This window comes from Vipera ursinii (assembly GCF_947247035.1).
Source record: "Vipera ursinii genome assembly, chromosome: 5".
Taxonomy (NCBI): domain Eukaryota; kingdom Metazoa; phylum Chordata; class Lepidosauria; order Squamata; family Viperidae; genus Vipera; species Vipera ursinii.
In genome coordinates, this window is record NC_139518.1 from 37,210,695 (window position 1) to 37,225,253 (window position 14,559).

General features: G+C 41.3%; 1 protein-coding gene across 4 annotated transcripts in view; it reads right to left on the reverse strand.

The window, feature by feature from the left end:
• The window catches only part of HDLBP (high density lipoprotein binding protein), a 64,986-nt gene that overhangs the window by 22,524 nt on the left and 27,903 nt on the right, over positions 1 to 14,559 (reverse strand). For all 4 annotated transcript variants that reach the window (XM_083363606.1, XM_083363607.1, XM_083363609.1 and 1 more), the window contains exons 3-11: positions 10,554 to 10,666; positions 7,155 to 7,306; positions 6,375 to 6,590; positions 4,727 to 4,933; positions 2,758 to 2,973; positions 2,006 to 2,212; positions 1,421 to 1,528; positions 586 to 690; positions 124 to 202 (exon numbers count right to left, since the gene is read on the reverse strand). In XM_083363606.1, the coding sequence (XP_083219732.1) occupies positions 124 to 202; positions 586 to 690; positions 1,421 to 1,528; positions 2,006 to 2,212; positions 2,758 to 2,973; positions 4,727 to 4,933; positions 6,375 to 6,590; positions 7,155 to 7,306; positions 10,554 to 10,629 (1,366 nt within the window). In that variant the 5' untranslated portion in view covers positions 10,630 to 10,666. The remainder of the gene's footprint in view (positions 1 to 123; positions 203 to 585; positions 691 to 1,420; positions 1,529 to 2,005; positions 2,213 to 2,757; positions 2,974 to 4,726; positions 4,934 to 6,374; positions 6,591 to 7,154; positions 7,307 to 10,553; positions 10,667 to 14,559) is intronic.

Consider the following 14,559-nt stretch of genomic DNA (forward strand, 5'->3'; position numbering starts at 1 on the left):
TACAATTACAATTAAACGATTGTTTTATAAAGGAGCCCCCCCCCCCATTGTTACAGTTGCCAAATATAAAATTAATTCTCTAGGATAGCTCATTTCTAGAGACCTAAATAACATTTAACTCACTATTGGCTCCGCTCTTCCCAATGAGGTGTCTGTGGAATTTGTGATCTATGTTGATTTCTGTGTAATCCATCCTATTAATCTGCAAAAGCAGAGTTTAATCAAAATTATGGACATTGTAAGTCTCTACTCCAAAAGAAATATGGCAGCAATATCAACGTATATACTTAAGTAATCATTATTAAATCCATATGTTCGTCTAAATTAATTTAGTACATACTATATCTTTTGGGCTACTTTGCTTACTCAGAACTTGTTCTCAGACAGCCCTTTAACCCTCCTTTCCACCATGCAATCAAAAGCACATATATACCATCAGCTGAAAATCCCACTGAACAAAGCAATCTTACTTTGTTACAATAATCAAAATATATTTATTCTAAGAGTAACTGTTTTCAAGCTGTACTGATAGCTTTTAGTATTTTCCACTTGATAAACTTGAAAAGTTATGGCTTCTGAACTCACCAGATCCTTGACCATGCTCTCAATCTGATCTTGAGCCACATTCACATCTTCTGTGGGTCCTTCCAGAGTGATTTTATCTTCCCCTTCAGTGAATTCTATATGAACCTTTAAAAATAGATGTAGTTCACTATCAGAATGAAAGCAAACAAATTAACCTGTGCTTTTTGTTTCTCCTAATCTGCAATTATAAACATCTAAAAGCCTCTGTTGTCATTTTTAAAGATGGCAACTCAAATAGCCTCTCGGACAAAACAGTAGGTAAACACCAACTGAAAAATGAAATTTAAGCAACTATCAAAGAGCCCATCTATATACCCATGCTTTCAAAGAAGAAATGCGACAGAACTTTCCCAGTGCTGACACCCTCTCTGTGAAACTCTATCCCTAATTGCAATGTAAGTTTTGAGTAAAAAGTTCACATTTTTCAATGAAAATAGCTTGTTTTAACTGCCATTTTATTAACTTCAATTTGGTCTTGATGAAGTACTTTGATTTTTAAAATGCCTAAGTGTTTTTGAAAATCTATCGTTATTAAAACTGAAAGATGCAAAAAAAAAGGAACCTATTTTCTCATTTTCAGTCTTGCTGTCAACTTTTATTCACCCTACTGCTCACAACAGACAACTTAAAGGTATCCTAAAAAAACATTTCCCAAAACTTTGCAGTTCAACTCATTCTTCTCTATTCTTTGGGGGTGAACATTTTGTCAAATGTTTTCTCAATATATTTGGTATCAGCTGTATGAAATATATCTATGTACATCTCTTGAGCTACTCTTTCCAACAATTTCTCAAATTCAATGTTAATGTAAGAATCCACATTTATGAACTCATACCTTTGGCATTTGTTGTGTGATTTTGGCCAGGTTTTGCCCCTTCTTGCCAATGATGAAACGATGAAGCCAAGAGGGGGCTGAGACAGATGAGACTGTGAAACTGTTTGCCTATAAAAGACATTGGATGTATGAAGAAATTTATCATTCCATAAGCAGTACATATTGATATCGACAACTGATTCTGATACTGACAATTTCAATTTATTTCCCAATCTAATACTCATGACAGCAGTGTTCTGAAATCTATTCAAAACATGATACTGCAACCTTCATATGTCACAATAATAAAATTATCACACAACTGGCTAGTGTTAGGATTTAGAGTTTACTGACTTCGGTCTAGACAAAACATTTCCTGACATTTTGCTGGCCATTGTGGGTGACATCTTCAGAGGCAATGTAGTCTGCTACACAGATCACAGGCAACTAATCACACAATTGATTTTGACTATAATTATTTTGCATTACTGCTGAGCACATTACTTATATTCTAAGTAAGTTAGAAATTTATTTTCTTATAAAAGTCTAATTAGTCAAATCAGTTGTCCGTAAAAGAAAGGCCTTGCTGAGTGGCACTCTTGATACCTTGGCATAAACTTCAGTCAATGCCTGTCCAAGCTTTTCAGGTTCGCCACGCAGTATCACAGTCTCTGAGCTGCTATCAGTGGGGGGGATTTCAACCGAGACTCCAGTTTTCTCCAAGATCTCCTGCAGGGAGTTTCCTTTAGGGCCAATGACATACTTGTGCTGGGACTTCTTCACCTCCACAGCAATGGTGGTAGTCTTCTTCTTCTGTAGGGAGGTATCAGCCAGGAAATGACAAGTTACTTGAAAAGCCATTGAACTAAGGGAGCTGTAGATCAAAGAACAGAGAAACTAATTTTGCCCAAATAGGATCAAAATAGGGCAGGTACCCTGCAAGCCTTTGATTTATATATGCTTTACAAATGAAAAGCTATAGTCTACTACAGGAAGTCATAGTTTATCTGATGCTGGAGCTGCACTATGTCTGCTAGAGCTGCAGGCTTGTGACCAATCATGTCAGAACAGGCAGACCAAAAAGTGTGGACTCTCATCAGCCCTTTCGAATGGAAGTCAAACCCCAAGCTATAGTTCATCACATCCTCCTCAGTCACTTATTTCTCCAATCCTGATGTAAGAGCTAGTCTCCCTTGCACCTCTACCATGATCTTTGCACTGCTATTTCTTGTTTATCAGTGTATCAAGTATAGCAACTTGGGAAAGGAATAGTCTCATGTTCTCACTTGTAATCCTAGTGTTTGAAGTTAATTAAAATGAAAGGTACAGCTTTGTACAGACCCCATGAAACTCCATACCTTCTCCTCGTAGATCTTTTTAACACGAGCCACTGCTTGAGCCAGCTGCTCCTTCTCTCCAGTGAAGACTATCTCCGTTCTGTTGACGCTGGGTGGTGGGATATTTATGCGCGTTCCAGTCTCCTGCATGATTTCACTCACCAGCTTGTTGAAAGGACCAGCAATAAAAGGATGGTATACTTTCTCCAACTCAAGCCTCTCTACCGCACGCTTATCCTGGAAAATAAAATCACATTTTTATACATATGTACACCACACACTACAATACTGCAAGAAAAGAATGTGAGGCTTCTGCATGTGCTTTCTACTTCTGTAGATCCTCATTCTGAAACTTTATTTCACTTTATCACAAAGTATCTGTTCTAAGAATGACTGGCGGTGGGGGGAAAGTTGGGGGGGAGTTGGATGAGCAACCTTGCTAACTTGTTAGAAGTGCTAGGGAGAAATGATCTTTAAGGTAAAAGGAATTGAGAACAAAGAAGAAATAGAATAAAATTGAGGTGACAAGGATGGAATAAAGTAACATGATTTCATATAATTTAACATGTAATCAAGTTTAACAGTCCATATAAACACCAAGTACTTTGTGATTATGCACCAAGGTAGATTGAGAGCTGGTATAATGTTACGGTGCTGGCCTAGAAAACAGAAGTTTGTGAGTTCTTTTCCGACCACAGGCACGAAAGCCAGCTAGCTGACTGTGGGCCAGTCACTCTCTCTCAGTCCAGCCCACCTCACAGGGTTGTTGTGGGGAATATAGGAGGAAGAAGGAATATTTATGTATGTTACACTGCCTTCAGGCAACTATAAGGTAATAAAGGCCAGATAAAAATATAATAAAATAAATAGTCCTTGACTTACAACTGGTCACTTAGCAACAGTTTTAAGTTACAATGGACCTCCCTGGGGGTGCTTACGACCTGATTCCAAAATTCCAACAGCTGACCTATCCCCATGGTCACATGCAGGGTGCTCTGCATCTGGCCCACATTTATGGCTGCTTGCTGCATCCCACCATCACAGGACTGTGGTTTACAATGGTTTTTCTGAAAACCAGAATTTCCTTTTGGCTTTTGGCCAAACCGGACCATAGCGAACCATTGGTTTGCTTTACAACAATGGCTGCTTTATGACCATAGCAGCTGCTTAACAGCTGCCACAAAAGTGTTCCTAAATCAGGTTGGCCGCAGTGGTTGGATTCAAATATGTGAACAACCGATTCTCTGTGTGGATGCCGCTTCCGGAAGTCCATTCTGGGCCTGGGGAACAAAAAATTAGCTACCGGTTCTGCCAAAGTGGTGTGAAATGACTGAATCCCACCACTGGTCGGCTGTATGGATAAGCCATTTTATGATTGTGATGGGCAGGCTCCATTATGGCCTTAAGTCACTTCATTAACAACATCACTTGACATATCATGGTATTTGCAGAGATTGAAATTATGAATGTGATCATCATCATGAAAACTTTGTAAATGCATGCATAAAAAAATAACTATTTCACATTAAAGAAATCTAAGGAGGCAAGGGAGAAATGTAATTACTATAAGAAGTCATCAATATATGAAGAGGGCAAATACCCAGATTTTCAGAACGACTTTTTATATTCTTTTGCCTTCTAACAGGAATATTAGATGACAGCTAATTACATACTTTGTATGTAAATCATCTAGATATTTAACCCCCAATAGGCATATCAGAAATAATTCTGATAAATTTTAACAGAATTTGATTTTAGACAGTTAGATGATTATAAATTGTGACAAACATTAAAACAGCAATCTTCTTGTAACATGCACTATCTTTCTAAACAGTGAAATTTGGGAAGTACTTTTTAAGCAATTTATTGCTCAACATAAGTCTGAATGAACTCCAGCATGGCCTAAGTAATGTTCCCTTAGAAAAAGGATTATTTGATCTAGTGTTGTCAGAATCACTTCAGCAATTATAAAACCAAAAATATAGTTTACCTGCTCAGCAGAAATCAAAAGAATCTCATGTCGAGCTTTCTCAATCCCTTCCTTGGTGCCAGTGATCTTGATCTGGTTGCTGGGGTCCTCCGGGCGGGGGATCTGAATTTTTGTGGCAGTTTTAAGCTCAAGATCCTGTAACTTCTCTCCATTTTTCCCAATCACAAAGCGATGATGTTCTTTGGGAATGGCAACTGTTGCTGAAGCCTATAAAAAAGTGCATGTACTAAAGTGAAACCACACTTTTAATTTAACAATACAGATGCATTTCACCAAGCAATTCAGCATATTGCTTTTAACTGTGGTAAGAGAAGAGGGAATCTTTCTTTCAATATTATAGAGTAGCAATGAAAAATAGTATTTGTGAAATTTTGCTATAAACAAACTTAAGGGACATAGGGTTTGCTCATATGCTGCCCAGATACAAACTGACACTTCAAGTAACTGGGAGGGAAACTGCATGTTCCATTATTTCCCCTCACTTTAGAATAAATCAAAATCCTGCCCTGTCCTCTCATTTATATATCTAGTTACTGACTTACCCAATTGCATTCATAACCCTATTTCTAGCACAACATTAATCCCTGCTTGCTTGCCTGCCTGCTGCCTGTCTGTCTATAGATCTACTCACAGTGATAAATTCCAACATAAATTTTATTGCTTAGTATATGAACAAGACAAATGAAAGTCATACCTGTAGAGGAATCACTTATTTGGTCACTTTACTAGCTAACTAATGGTTTCCAGGTACAATCAAAATGCTGATTACTACCTATAATGCCTTTTACGGTTTAAGTCACCATTATTATTGAGACTCTTTTCTCTAAGCAGGTAGTCCTTGACTTACAACAGTTTGTTTAATGACTTTAACAAAAAAAGATAGAATTCCATTCTTTTTTCTATCAGAGTACCAATTTTCAAAAGGGGAAAAGTTGATACCCCTCAAAAGATCAGCTTTTACTATGAAAACTTAAACTATATTGAATATCCTTAAGAAGTCAGCTATGCTTGAATAACTTATCACTAAATTCATACTTTCAAAACCCAACACTTGCTTTGGTTGCTTCTGGTAAGGTACACAGTCAGAAATAAAATGATAAAATAATAAAATAAAATAAAGAAATATTTGAACTTTATTTTATCGGAAACCTGGCATTCTTTAAGCCTTCCTTATGGGCTTTTAGGATGCAGTACATATGATACCAATAGAAGAGAATATCTGTAGCTCAAGGTTGAACTATGGAACTCTCGATGCTCTCTGAGCTTGGTTGTTTACTTGCAGTCATTTCATACCATGCCTGCAAAGGTCTGCAAGAAAACTAAGCTCAGAAAGCACCAAGAACTCTGCAGCAATGGTCTCCAACCTTTTGGGCACCAGGAACCAGCTTCATGGAAAACAATTCTTTTCATGGGTCGGTGTGTGTGTTTTTCACATGCTACCTAGATCCCACACATGCGCAGATGAAGATTTGCTCACTTGTGCGGCCCAGTTCCAACAGGCCCCAGACCAGTAGCAGTCCACGGCCAGGGGGTTGGGGACGCCTGCTCTACAGTACATGAGTTGGTTCACAACATATTGGCTCAGTGGGCACTACATCTTTAAATCTCCATTGCAGAATAACATCATAGGGAGAATCAAATCACTCACCTGGGTCTGAAGCCGAGCTACAATTTCCTTCCGAGCCTTCATCACTGCTTCCAGTTTGCCAGAGACCATTATTGATAATCCTTGATCTTTTGCAAGAGATAGCTCCAGGTGAGCTCCTGTCTTCTGCATGATGTCTAAGCAGATTTTGGCTTGCTCTCCTTCCCCAAACTGGTTCATATCCTTGTACTTCCTCTCTTCTAGTGGCACATGGAATACCTGCTCATATGAAACAAATGTTTCTTCAATTGGAAATTTCTAAAAGGACATGCTCCCTCTCCCAAATTTGCAGCCAGTTCTGCAACAAATATTTTTGGTGCAATCTTAAACCTACTTACCTTGGGGCAAATTCTGTTGAATTCGTTTAAATTTACAGGACAGAATTAGTGGGAACAAAATGTTGCATAAATATGGGAACCTACTATTCCATCCCCCCAAGAAAATACATTTAATTTTTCTGTTTAGGTTATTTTATGAGGCTAGCTTTTCTATATATTTTAATACATTAGTATAGGAGTAATGTTGTAGATCTAATTTGAGAGGCCATGTCTTTCACTAAAAGGGACCAATACACAGAAGATGCCTCACTCTGTAACTACAGAATTCTACAGAACTGCACAACACCTATCTGTTGATATATTTCAGGGAAAGGCCTTAGGAGTACTCAAACAGTTCTTCTGCTTACATTTTCCCTCCCACAATGATAACCATCCTGAAGGTCATTTTTCTAAATGCCTGAACAGGGTTTCACACTGAAGGGGAGAAAACGTTCTTTGTACTGACCTGAGTGATAACAGAAGCCTTGATTGGTCGGATTTTACTCCAGGCACCAGCAGGTTCCTGGGCTGGCTCCAAACAAGCTTTCTCAGGGAGAGGGGGGAAGGCATCTTTGTATGTTGGAGGATCATTCTCTTCTTCAGCATTTAAAGCTGTAACTACAGTGGCAAAAGCAAGGAAACAAAAGAAGGATTTTAAAGACAATGGTCCACAGACTATATACTACCTCTTCCCCCACCATCTGAATATTTACACATGGTATTCTTAATTTGTTAAGTTAAAAATATAGATTTAATACAATAGTGAGAAACACCAAATTGAAACCAAGCTGTTTTCTATTTACTAATCCATCAATTAGTAGATAATTTCTATCAGGAGATAAGGAAAACATGTTTTACAGATAACTAGAGTTTATCCCATCAAAAGAAAACTATACCTATGACTAACACTTATTGTGAGGTGGCTGTATCTTGATATGTAGGTTTGTTATAAACAATGACCAAATCAATTTCCTATAATATCAAAACTGCCATAAATGAGAATTCATTCCAAACTACTAACACTCAGTGGTTCTATATCAGACCTCAGATTGTTACTAAACAACAAGATTGGAAGGTTAACATTTTTTTCTTGTTTGAATTGTTGATATTTTATATTCCCGTTTTTTGTATTGATTCATCAACCACAAATTCATCTGATACTTAACTACAATTGTGCACAAACTGAAATTCCATGGATTTTTAAATTCAGTGTTATTTCATTTACACAGTCCTTTATTTTATGCTATACAGTTGGAATGCCACTTTTAATGTCTTTTTCTCTCTGGATAAGAACTGATGTTACTGTACTAAAGAACAATTAAACATAATAATAAGACATCAGACACATTTTAGCATATGTTATGCCTTTCTGAACTCAGTACTATGAAGGCCAGATATGGGCACTGTGAATGGCAACTTGAAAATGTCTGAAGATAATTTTGGCAAATAACTTCAAGAGTCTCTATCCATTAATTTTGCCTCAAACTATACTAGCAGGATAGCAAATACCATATTTTCCGGTGTATAAGACGACTGGGCGTATAAGACGACCCCCTACTTTTCCTGTTAAATTACCGTATTTTTCGGACCATAAGATGCACCTGACCATAAGACGCACCCAGTTTTTTAGAGCAGGCAAACAAGAAAAAAAATATTCTGAACCAAATAGTACCGGTATACTAAAACAACCTTTTCATCCATTGTACCACTTTTAGGACAAGGCAATGTCTGAGTACCACCAGTCACCCAGCAAGGTGTCAAAAACTTGACACACACCCCCACCCAAAAAAGGAAAAAAATGATAAAGTACAGGTAGTCCTCGGCTTACAATGATTCACTTAGTGACCGTTCAAAGTTACGACGGCACTGAAAAAAGTGACTTATGACCATTTTTCACACTTATGACCATTGCAGCATACCCAGGGTCATGTGATTTACATTCGGATGCTTGGCAATCAATTCATATTTATGATGGTCACATTGTTCCAGGGTCATGTGATCGCCTTTTGCAACCTTCTGACAAGCAAAGTTAGTGGGGAAACCAGATTCACATAACAATCATGTTACTAATTTAATTTCTCTCTCTCCTTCTCTTTCTCTCTCTCCCCCTCCCTCTTTCTTTCTCTCTCCTCTCTCTCCCTCTCCCTCTTTCTCTCCCTATTTTTCTCTTTACCTCTATTTCTCCCTCTTTCTCTCTCCCTCTATTTCCCTCCCTTTCTTTCTCGTCTCTCTCTCCCTTTCTCTCCCTCTCTATTTTTCTCTTTCCCTCTATTTTTCCCTTTCTCTCTCTCCCTCTATTTCCCTCCTTCTTTCTCCTTGTCTCTCCCCTTCTCTCTCTCCCTTTCTTTCTCTCCCTCTTTTTCGCTCTCCCTCTTTCTTTCTCCCTCTATTTCCCTCCCTTTCTTTCTCCTTCTCTCTCTCTCCCTTTCTCTCCCTCTCTATTTTTCTTTCCCTCTTTCTCCCTTTCTCTCCCTCTATTTCCCTCCCTTTTTCTCCTTGTCTCTCTCTTTCTCTCCCTTCCTATTTCTTTCTCCTTCTCTCTCTCCCTCTTTCTCTCTCTATTTCTCTCTCTCCCTCCCTCTCCCATTGTCCCTTCCTTCCTTCCTTCCTTCCTTCCTTCCTTCCTTCCTTCCTTCCTTCCTTCCCTCCCTCCCTCTTTGTCCTTCCCTCTCCAGGTTAGAGCAGTACCTGCGGAGGCGGCCCTGCGGCCCGGCTTTCTCTTGTAGAAAGCAAGCTGAAACGGAGCAAGGGAGATTGCCAGGAACGCAAATCGGCCAATCTCGCGCTCCTGCAAGCTCCCTCACTCGGTTTCAGCTTCCCTTGCTACAAGAGAAAGCAGGCTGAAACGAGGCAGATTGCAGCAGCGCGAGATCAGCCGATTCGCATTCCTGGCAATCTCCCTCACTCTGTTTCAGCCTGCTTTCTCTTGTAGCAAGGGAAGCTGAAACCGAGTGAGGGAGATTGCAGGAGCGTGAGATCGGTGTTTCTCAGCATGTGCCGATTCATGCTCCTGGCAATCTCCCTTGCTTTCCACTTGCGGAGGTTGGGGCTGGCCATACGGATCAGCTTCGGACCATAAGACGCACCCTCGTTTCCCCCCCTACTTTTTTTGGGGGGGAGTGCGTCTTATGGTCCGAAAAATACGGGTATAGGGTTTGGGCTATACTCGCTGTATAAGACTACTGTATTTTCCGGTGTATAAGACGACTGGGCGTATAAGATGACTCCCGACTTTTGAGAAGATTTTCATGGGTTAAAAAGTCATCTTATACGCCGGAAAATACAGTAGTGGGATCTGTAGTCTAATATCTGGAGACTTACACTGGAAAAGAATGGTTTATTATATATAAAATAGTATATATTTTAAATTATAAGCTTCCCAATGTTGCTTTAGATAACAAGATGGGCAGCATATAGATTTAATATAGGGAGAAAATGAATGAAGATTATAATGCACAGATGTTTCTAAAAATAGCTCAGTAAAATTGAAAAAATTGGTATCTACAGATTATCTAACTCAGGGGTGTCAAACTGCCGACCCACGGGCCAGATGCGTCACGTGGAAGGCGCGCCCACCCCATTGCCGGCAATGGCAAAACTGTCCCGATACGTCACACAGCATCACGTGACATTGCGAGTTTGACATGTCTGATCTAATTTATGCTCCAAGAGCTTCTTAGCCCTTATATTATCATTAATCTAAATATTATCATTAATCTAAATTAATCTTTGATTCTCCAGAATCAAAGAACAAGAAACCTTAACCATCCTCCTCCAAGTAACAAAGCAATTAAATAGCAAGATAATATTTCTGTGCAGCTGTTATCACATGGGATTTTGTAATAACCTTGTTTTGTTTTTTTACCTTTCACTTGCTGCTGAGCAAGGCCACTACGATGTTCAGCAAAACTTTCCTGGGTCAAAACTGCCACGGAGCTCATGGTTGATTTCCCACTCACACACAATCCGGGTATGCCACTGATGGTAGGAAAGAAAAACTGTCATGATAACTCCCAGTATGGTGCCATTAAAAAAGGAAAGAGACAGAAAATAGGAAATACACTGTAACAGAGGAACAATTTTAGCCACTTGTTTTGAAGATGTACAATTGATCTTGGTTGAGCAAACAAAGGTGGTCTCCACACTACAACATAATCCACTGAGGCACTGGACCGAGTTGTACCCCTGCGGCCCCTGACCCGGTGCAGATCCCATCGAGCTCCATGGTTCTCCGCGGAGCTCCGGGAGATGAAGCGTCGGAAACGGGGCCTAGAGAGCTGCTGGAGGTCCAGCCGATCCGAATCCAACCGGTTGCGGTTAAGAACCTATATTAGGTCTTATCTCGCAGCGATGAGGGCGGCGAGGTGCAATTACTTCTCTGCCCTCATCGCGTCCGCAGATAATCGCCCGGCCGCCCTGTTTAGGGTGACTCGCTCCCTCCTTAATCAGGAGGTGAGGGAGGATCCCTTGCAGGGTCGTGCCGAGGAGTTTGGTCAACATCTGTCGGATAAAATCGCTCGGATTCGGACCGGTTTGGACTCCAGCTGGGCAGAGTCTGACGATCAGGACACGGGCGGTCTTGTCAATGTTATCTGGGAGGAGTTTGATTCTGTGACCCCTGATGAAGTGGACAGGATTATGGGGAGGTTGAGCTCCACCACATGTTTATTGGATCCGTGCCCTTCCTGGCTGGTTTATGCAGCCAGGGAGAGGACACGAGGCTGGTTCCAGGCGGTGATATCTGCTTCTTTGAGTGAGGGTAATTTCCCCACCGTCTTGAAGGAGGCGGTGGTGAGACCTCTCCTCAAGAAGCCTGCCTTGGACCCAGCTGTCTTGAACAACTTTCGTCCAGTCTCCAACCATTGCTTTCTTGCGAAGGTTGTTGAGAGTGTGGTGGCGCATCAGCTCCCTCTGGTCCTGGATGAAGCGGATTATCTGGACCCGTACCAATCGGGTTTCAGGCCCGGGTACAGCACGGAGACGGCATTGGTCGCTCTGGTGAATGATCTCTGGAGGGCCCGGGATAGGGGATATTCCTCTGTCCTGGTCCTATTAGACCTCTCGGCGGCTTTTGATAACATCGACCATGGTATCCTGCTGCGGCGTCTCAGGGGATTGGGAGTGGGAGGCACAGTTCTTCGGTGGTTCTCCTCCTATCTCCTGGGACGTTCGCAGTCGGTGTTGGCAGGGGGGCAGAGATCGGCCCCTAGGTCTCTCGTTTGTGGAGTTCCTCAGGGTTCGGTTCTCTCGCCTCTCCTGTTCAACATCTACATGAAACCGCTGGGTGAGATCATTCGTGGTTTTGGAGTTGGGTATCATCAATATGCTGATGATACCCAACTTTTCATTTCGACCCCAAACCACCCCAGTGATGCCCTCGCTGTGATGTCCCGTTGCCTGGAGGCGGTTCGGGTCTGGATGGGGAGGAACAGACTTCAACTCAACCCTGACAAGACTGAGTGGCTGTACATTCCGGCATCCTGGGACATTCAAAACGTTCCATCACTTTCTATGGGGGGTGAGTCTTTACCCCCCGTAGATAGGGCTCGCAACTTGGGAGTCCTCCTGGATGCACGGCTTACCTTAGAAGATCATGTAGTAGCCGTGACCAGGGGGGCTTTCGCACAGGTTCGCCTGGTGCGGCAGTTGCAGCCCTATCTAGACCGGGATGCCCTGTGTACGGTCACTCATGCACTCGTGACCTCTCGTCTTGACTATTGCAATGCTCTCTACATGGGGCTTCCCTTGAAGACCACTCGGAGGCTCCAACTGGTACAGAATGCGGCCGTGAGAGTTATCTTGGGAGTTTCCCGGTACTCCCATGTTACACCTTTGCTCCGCGAGCTGCATTGGTTACCAGTTGTCTTCCGGGTGAGGTTCAAGGTCTTAGTGATGGTTTTTAAGTCCTTACATGGCATGGGTCCGGAATACCTCGGGGACCACCTGCTGCCGGCGTCGACTCCCCTCCGCCCCGTACGTTCCCACAGAGAGGGCCTCCTCAGGGTGCCTCCAGTCAGAGAATGTCGGCTGGTGGCCCCCAGGGGGAGGGCCTTCTCTGTGGGTGCTCCGGCTTTGTGGAACCAGCTGCCGGTTGAGCTCCGGATGGCACCGGATCTCCGCTCCTTCCGGTGCGGGTTAAAGACCCATTTATTTGAACAAGCTGGCCTGGCCTGATGGGGAATCACTTAGGGTTTTTAATATTTATATATATATATTATTGTTTTTATTGTGGGCAATAATTTAATTCTTTTTTAATTTTTGTACTTTTGTAGTTTTAAGATATGCCTGAGTCCTTCGGGAGAAGGGCGGTATAAAAATTTAATAAATAAATAAATAAAATAAATAATTTGTCTATAGCATAGTACCTTTACTAGTTTATTTAGTACAAGACTGATATGATGAAATCACTGTTTCTTTTTTAATTGGTCTTCCTTTTACAACATCATTTTTCTGTTAGCAACAGACATAAAATGCTATCATTTTTTTCTTCCTACTGGATCCAAGTCACAAAGTTGCAATAACATCTGCAGTTGTTTTTACATTAATGAATATCGGATTTTTAGCTTTATGAAATATGAAATGACCAATGATGCCTGCAAAACATGCAACTGAGATATATGAGGTCTGAAAGTAAACAAGGTTGCACGCTTAGACTCTCTCTCATCATCCTTCACATAGAAAGCAACATCCTGGTTTACATAAAGAGGTTTCCTTTCATATAAGTGAACATTAGAGCAGCTCACCCTTCTGACTTTCCATCTGAACAAGTGGTGATATAGGGGCAGTTTCAAGTCATTCCACATTCAGATAAACATTTGAAGATGATTTAAATCAGTTATCTACTATAATTAGTACCTTCCTACCCTGGCACTTTTCACATTTATGTACTTTAACTTGCAGAATTCTCAGTGATAAAATTGACCATGGAATTCTGGGGGGGAGGGGGGGAATTCACACATCTAGTGAGTGATCAAGATAGAAAAGGCCATAGAAAGGCCTATGTGAACAAAAGACTAATTTATACAACTATTTTATATATTTATTGTTTATTTATTAGATTTATTTGTCGCCTAATTTGCCATGGGGTTACTCTAGGCAGCTTACAATAATAAAAAGGAAGAAATGAAAAGAGTGCAAATGAAACAGAAGTAAAATAATAGAACAATAAAATAAACAATGAAAGAAATACAAGAGTACATCAATACGATGTACAAAAAATACGACGCAATATGATGTACAGAAAAATAGATGGGTGGAAAGTAGAGAGCAAGGGGGGGGAGGTGGAATCTGCCATCAATCTAGCAGCCACTTTCAGCATGGAAATCTCCCATGTGACCAGAGCCAGATCTTCAGGCTCTTGTGGAAGGATAGGAGTATGGGAACAGATCTTACCCAGAGGGTAAGATGTTCCAAAGGGCAGGCAGGCACTGCAGCAGAAAAGGCTCTTCTTCTGGATCCCAATAGTCAAGAGTTTTTTGAATGACAGGATCCAAAATAGACTCTCTCTGTCAACAGGAGTAGGGCCCTTTTCCAGGCTTGAATCCCTTCCCTGACTGTTTTTGTGCCTGCTCATCCTACAATCTTAATACCTCTGCAAAATTGACTGAAGCCTGGTAATGGGCCCCTCTTCAGTCAACAGGAGTGCTGATTTACCCCTAGCTTATAAGTACTTAGGAGGCAAGGGCTTGACAGCAGAAGGAAACAACAGCCAATGACTTAATAGCCAGACATCAATACCCCAATCTACATCTAAAAAGCCATACACAACAGGCACCATAAGAACACCAGACACAGAATAGCCCAAAGCACATACACTCTGCCAGAGAGAAGTTCCCTGAGGATGGGTTCCAGCATGAATCCAAAAGCTCAGA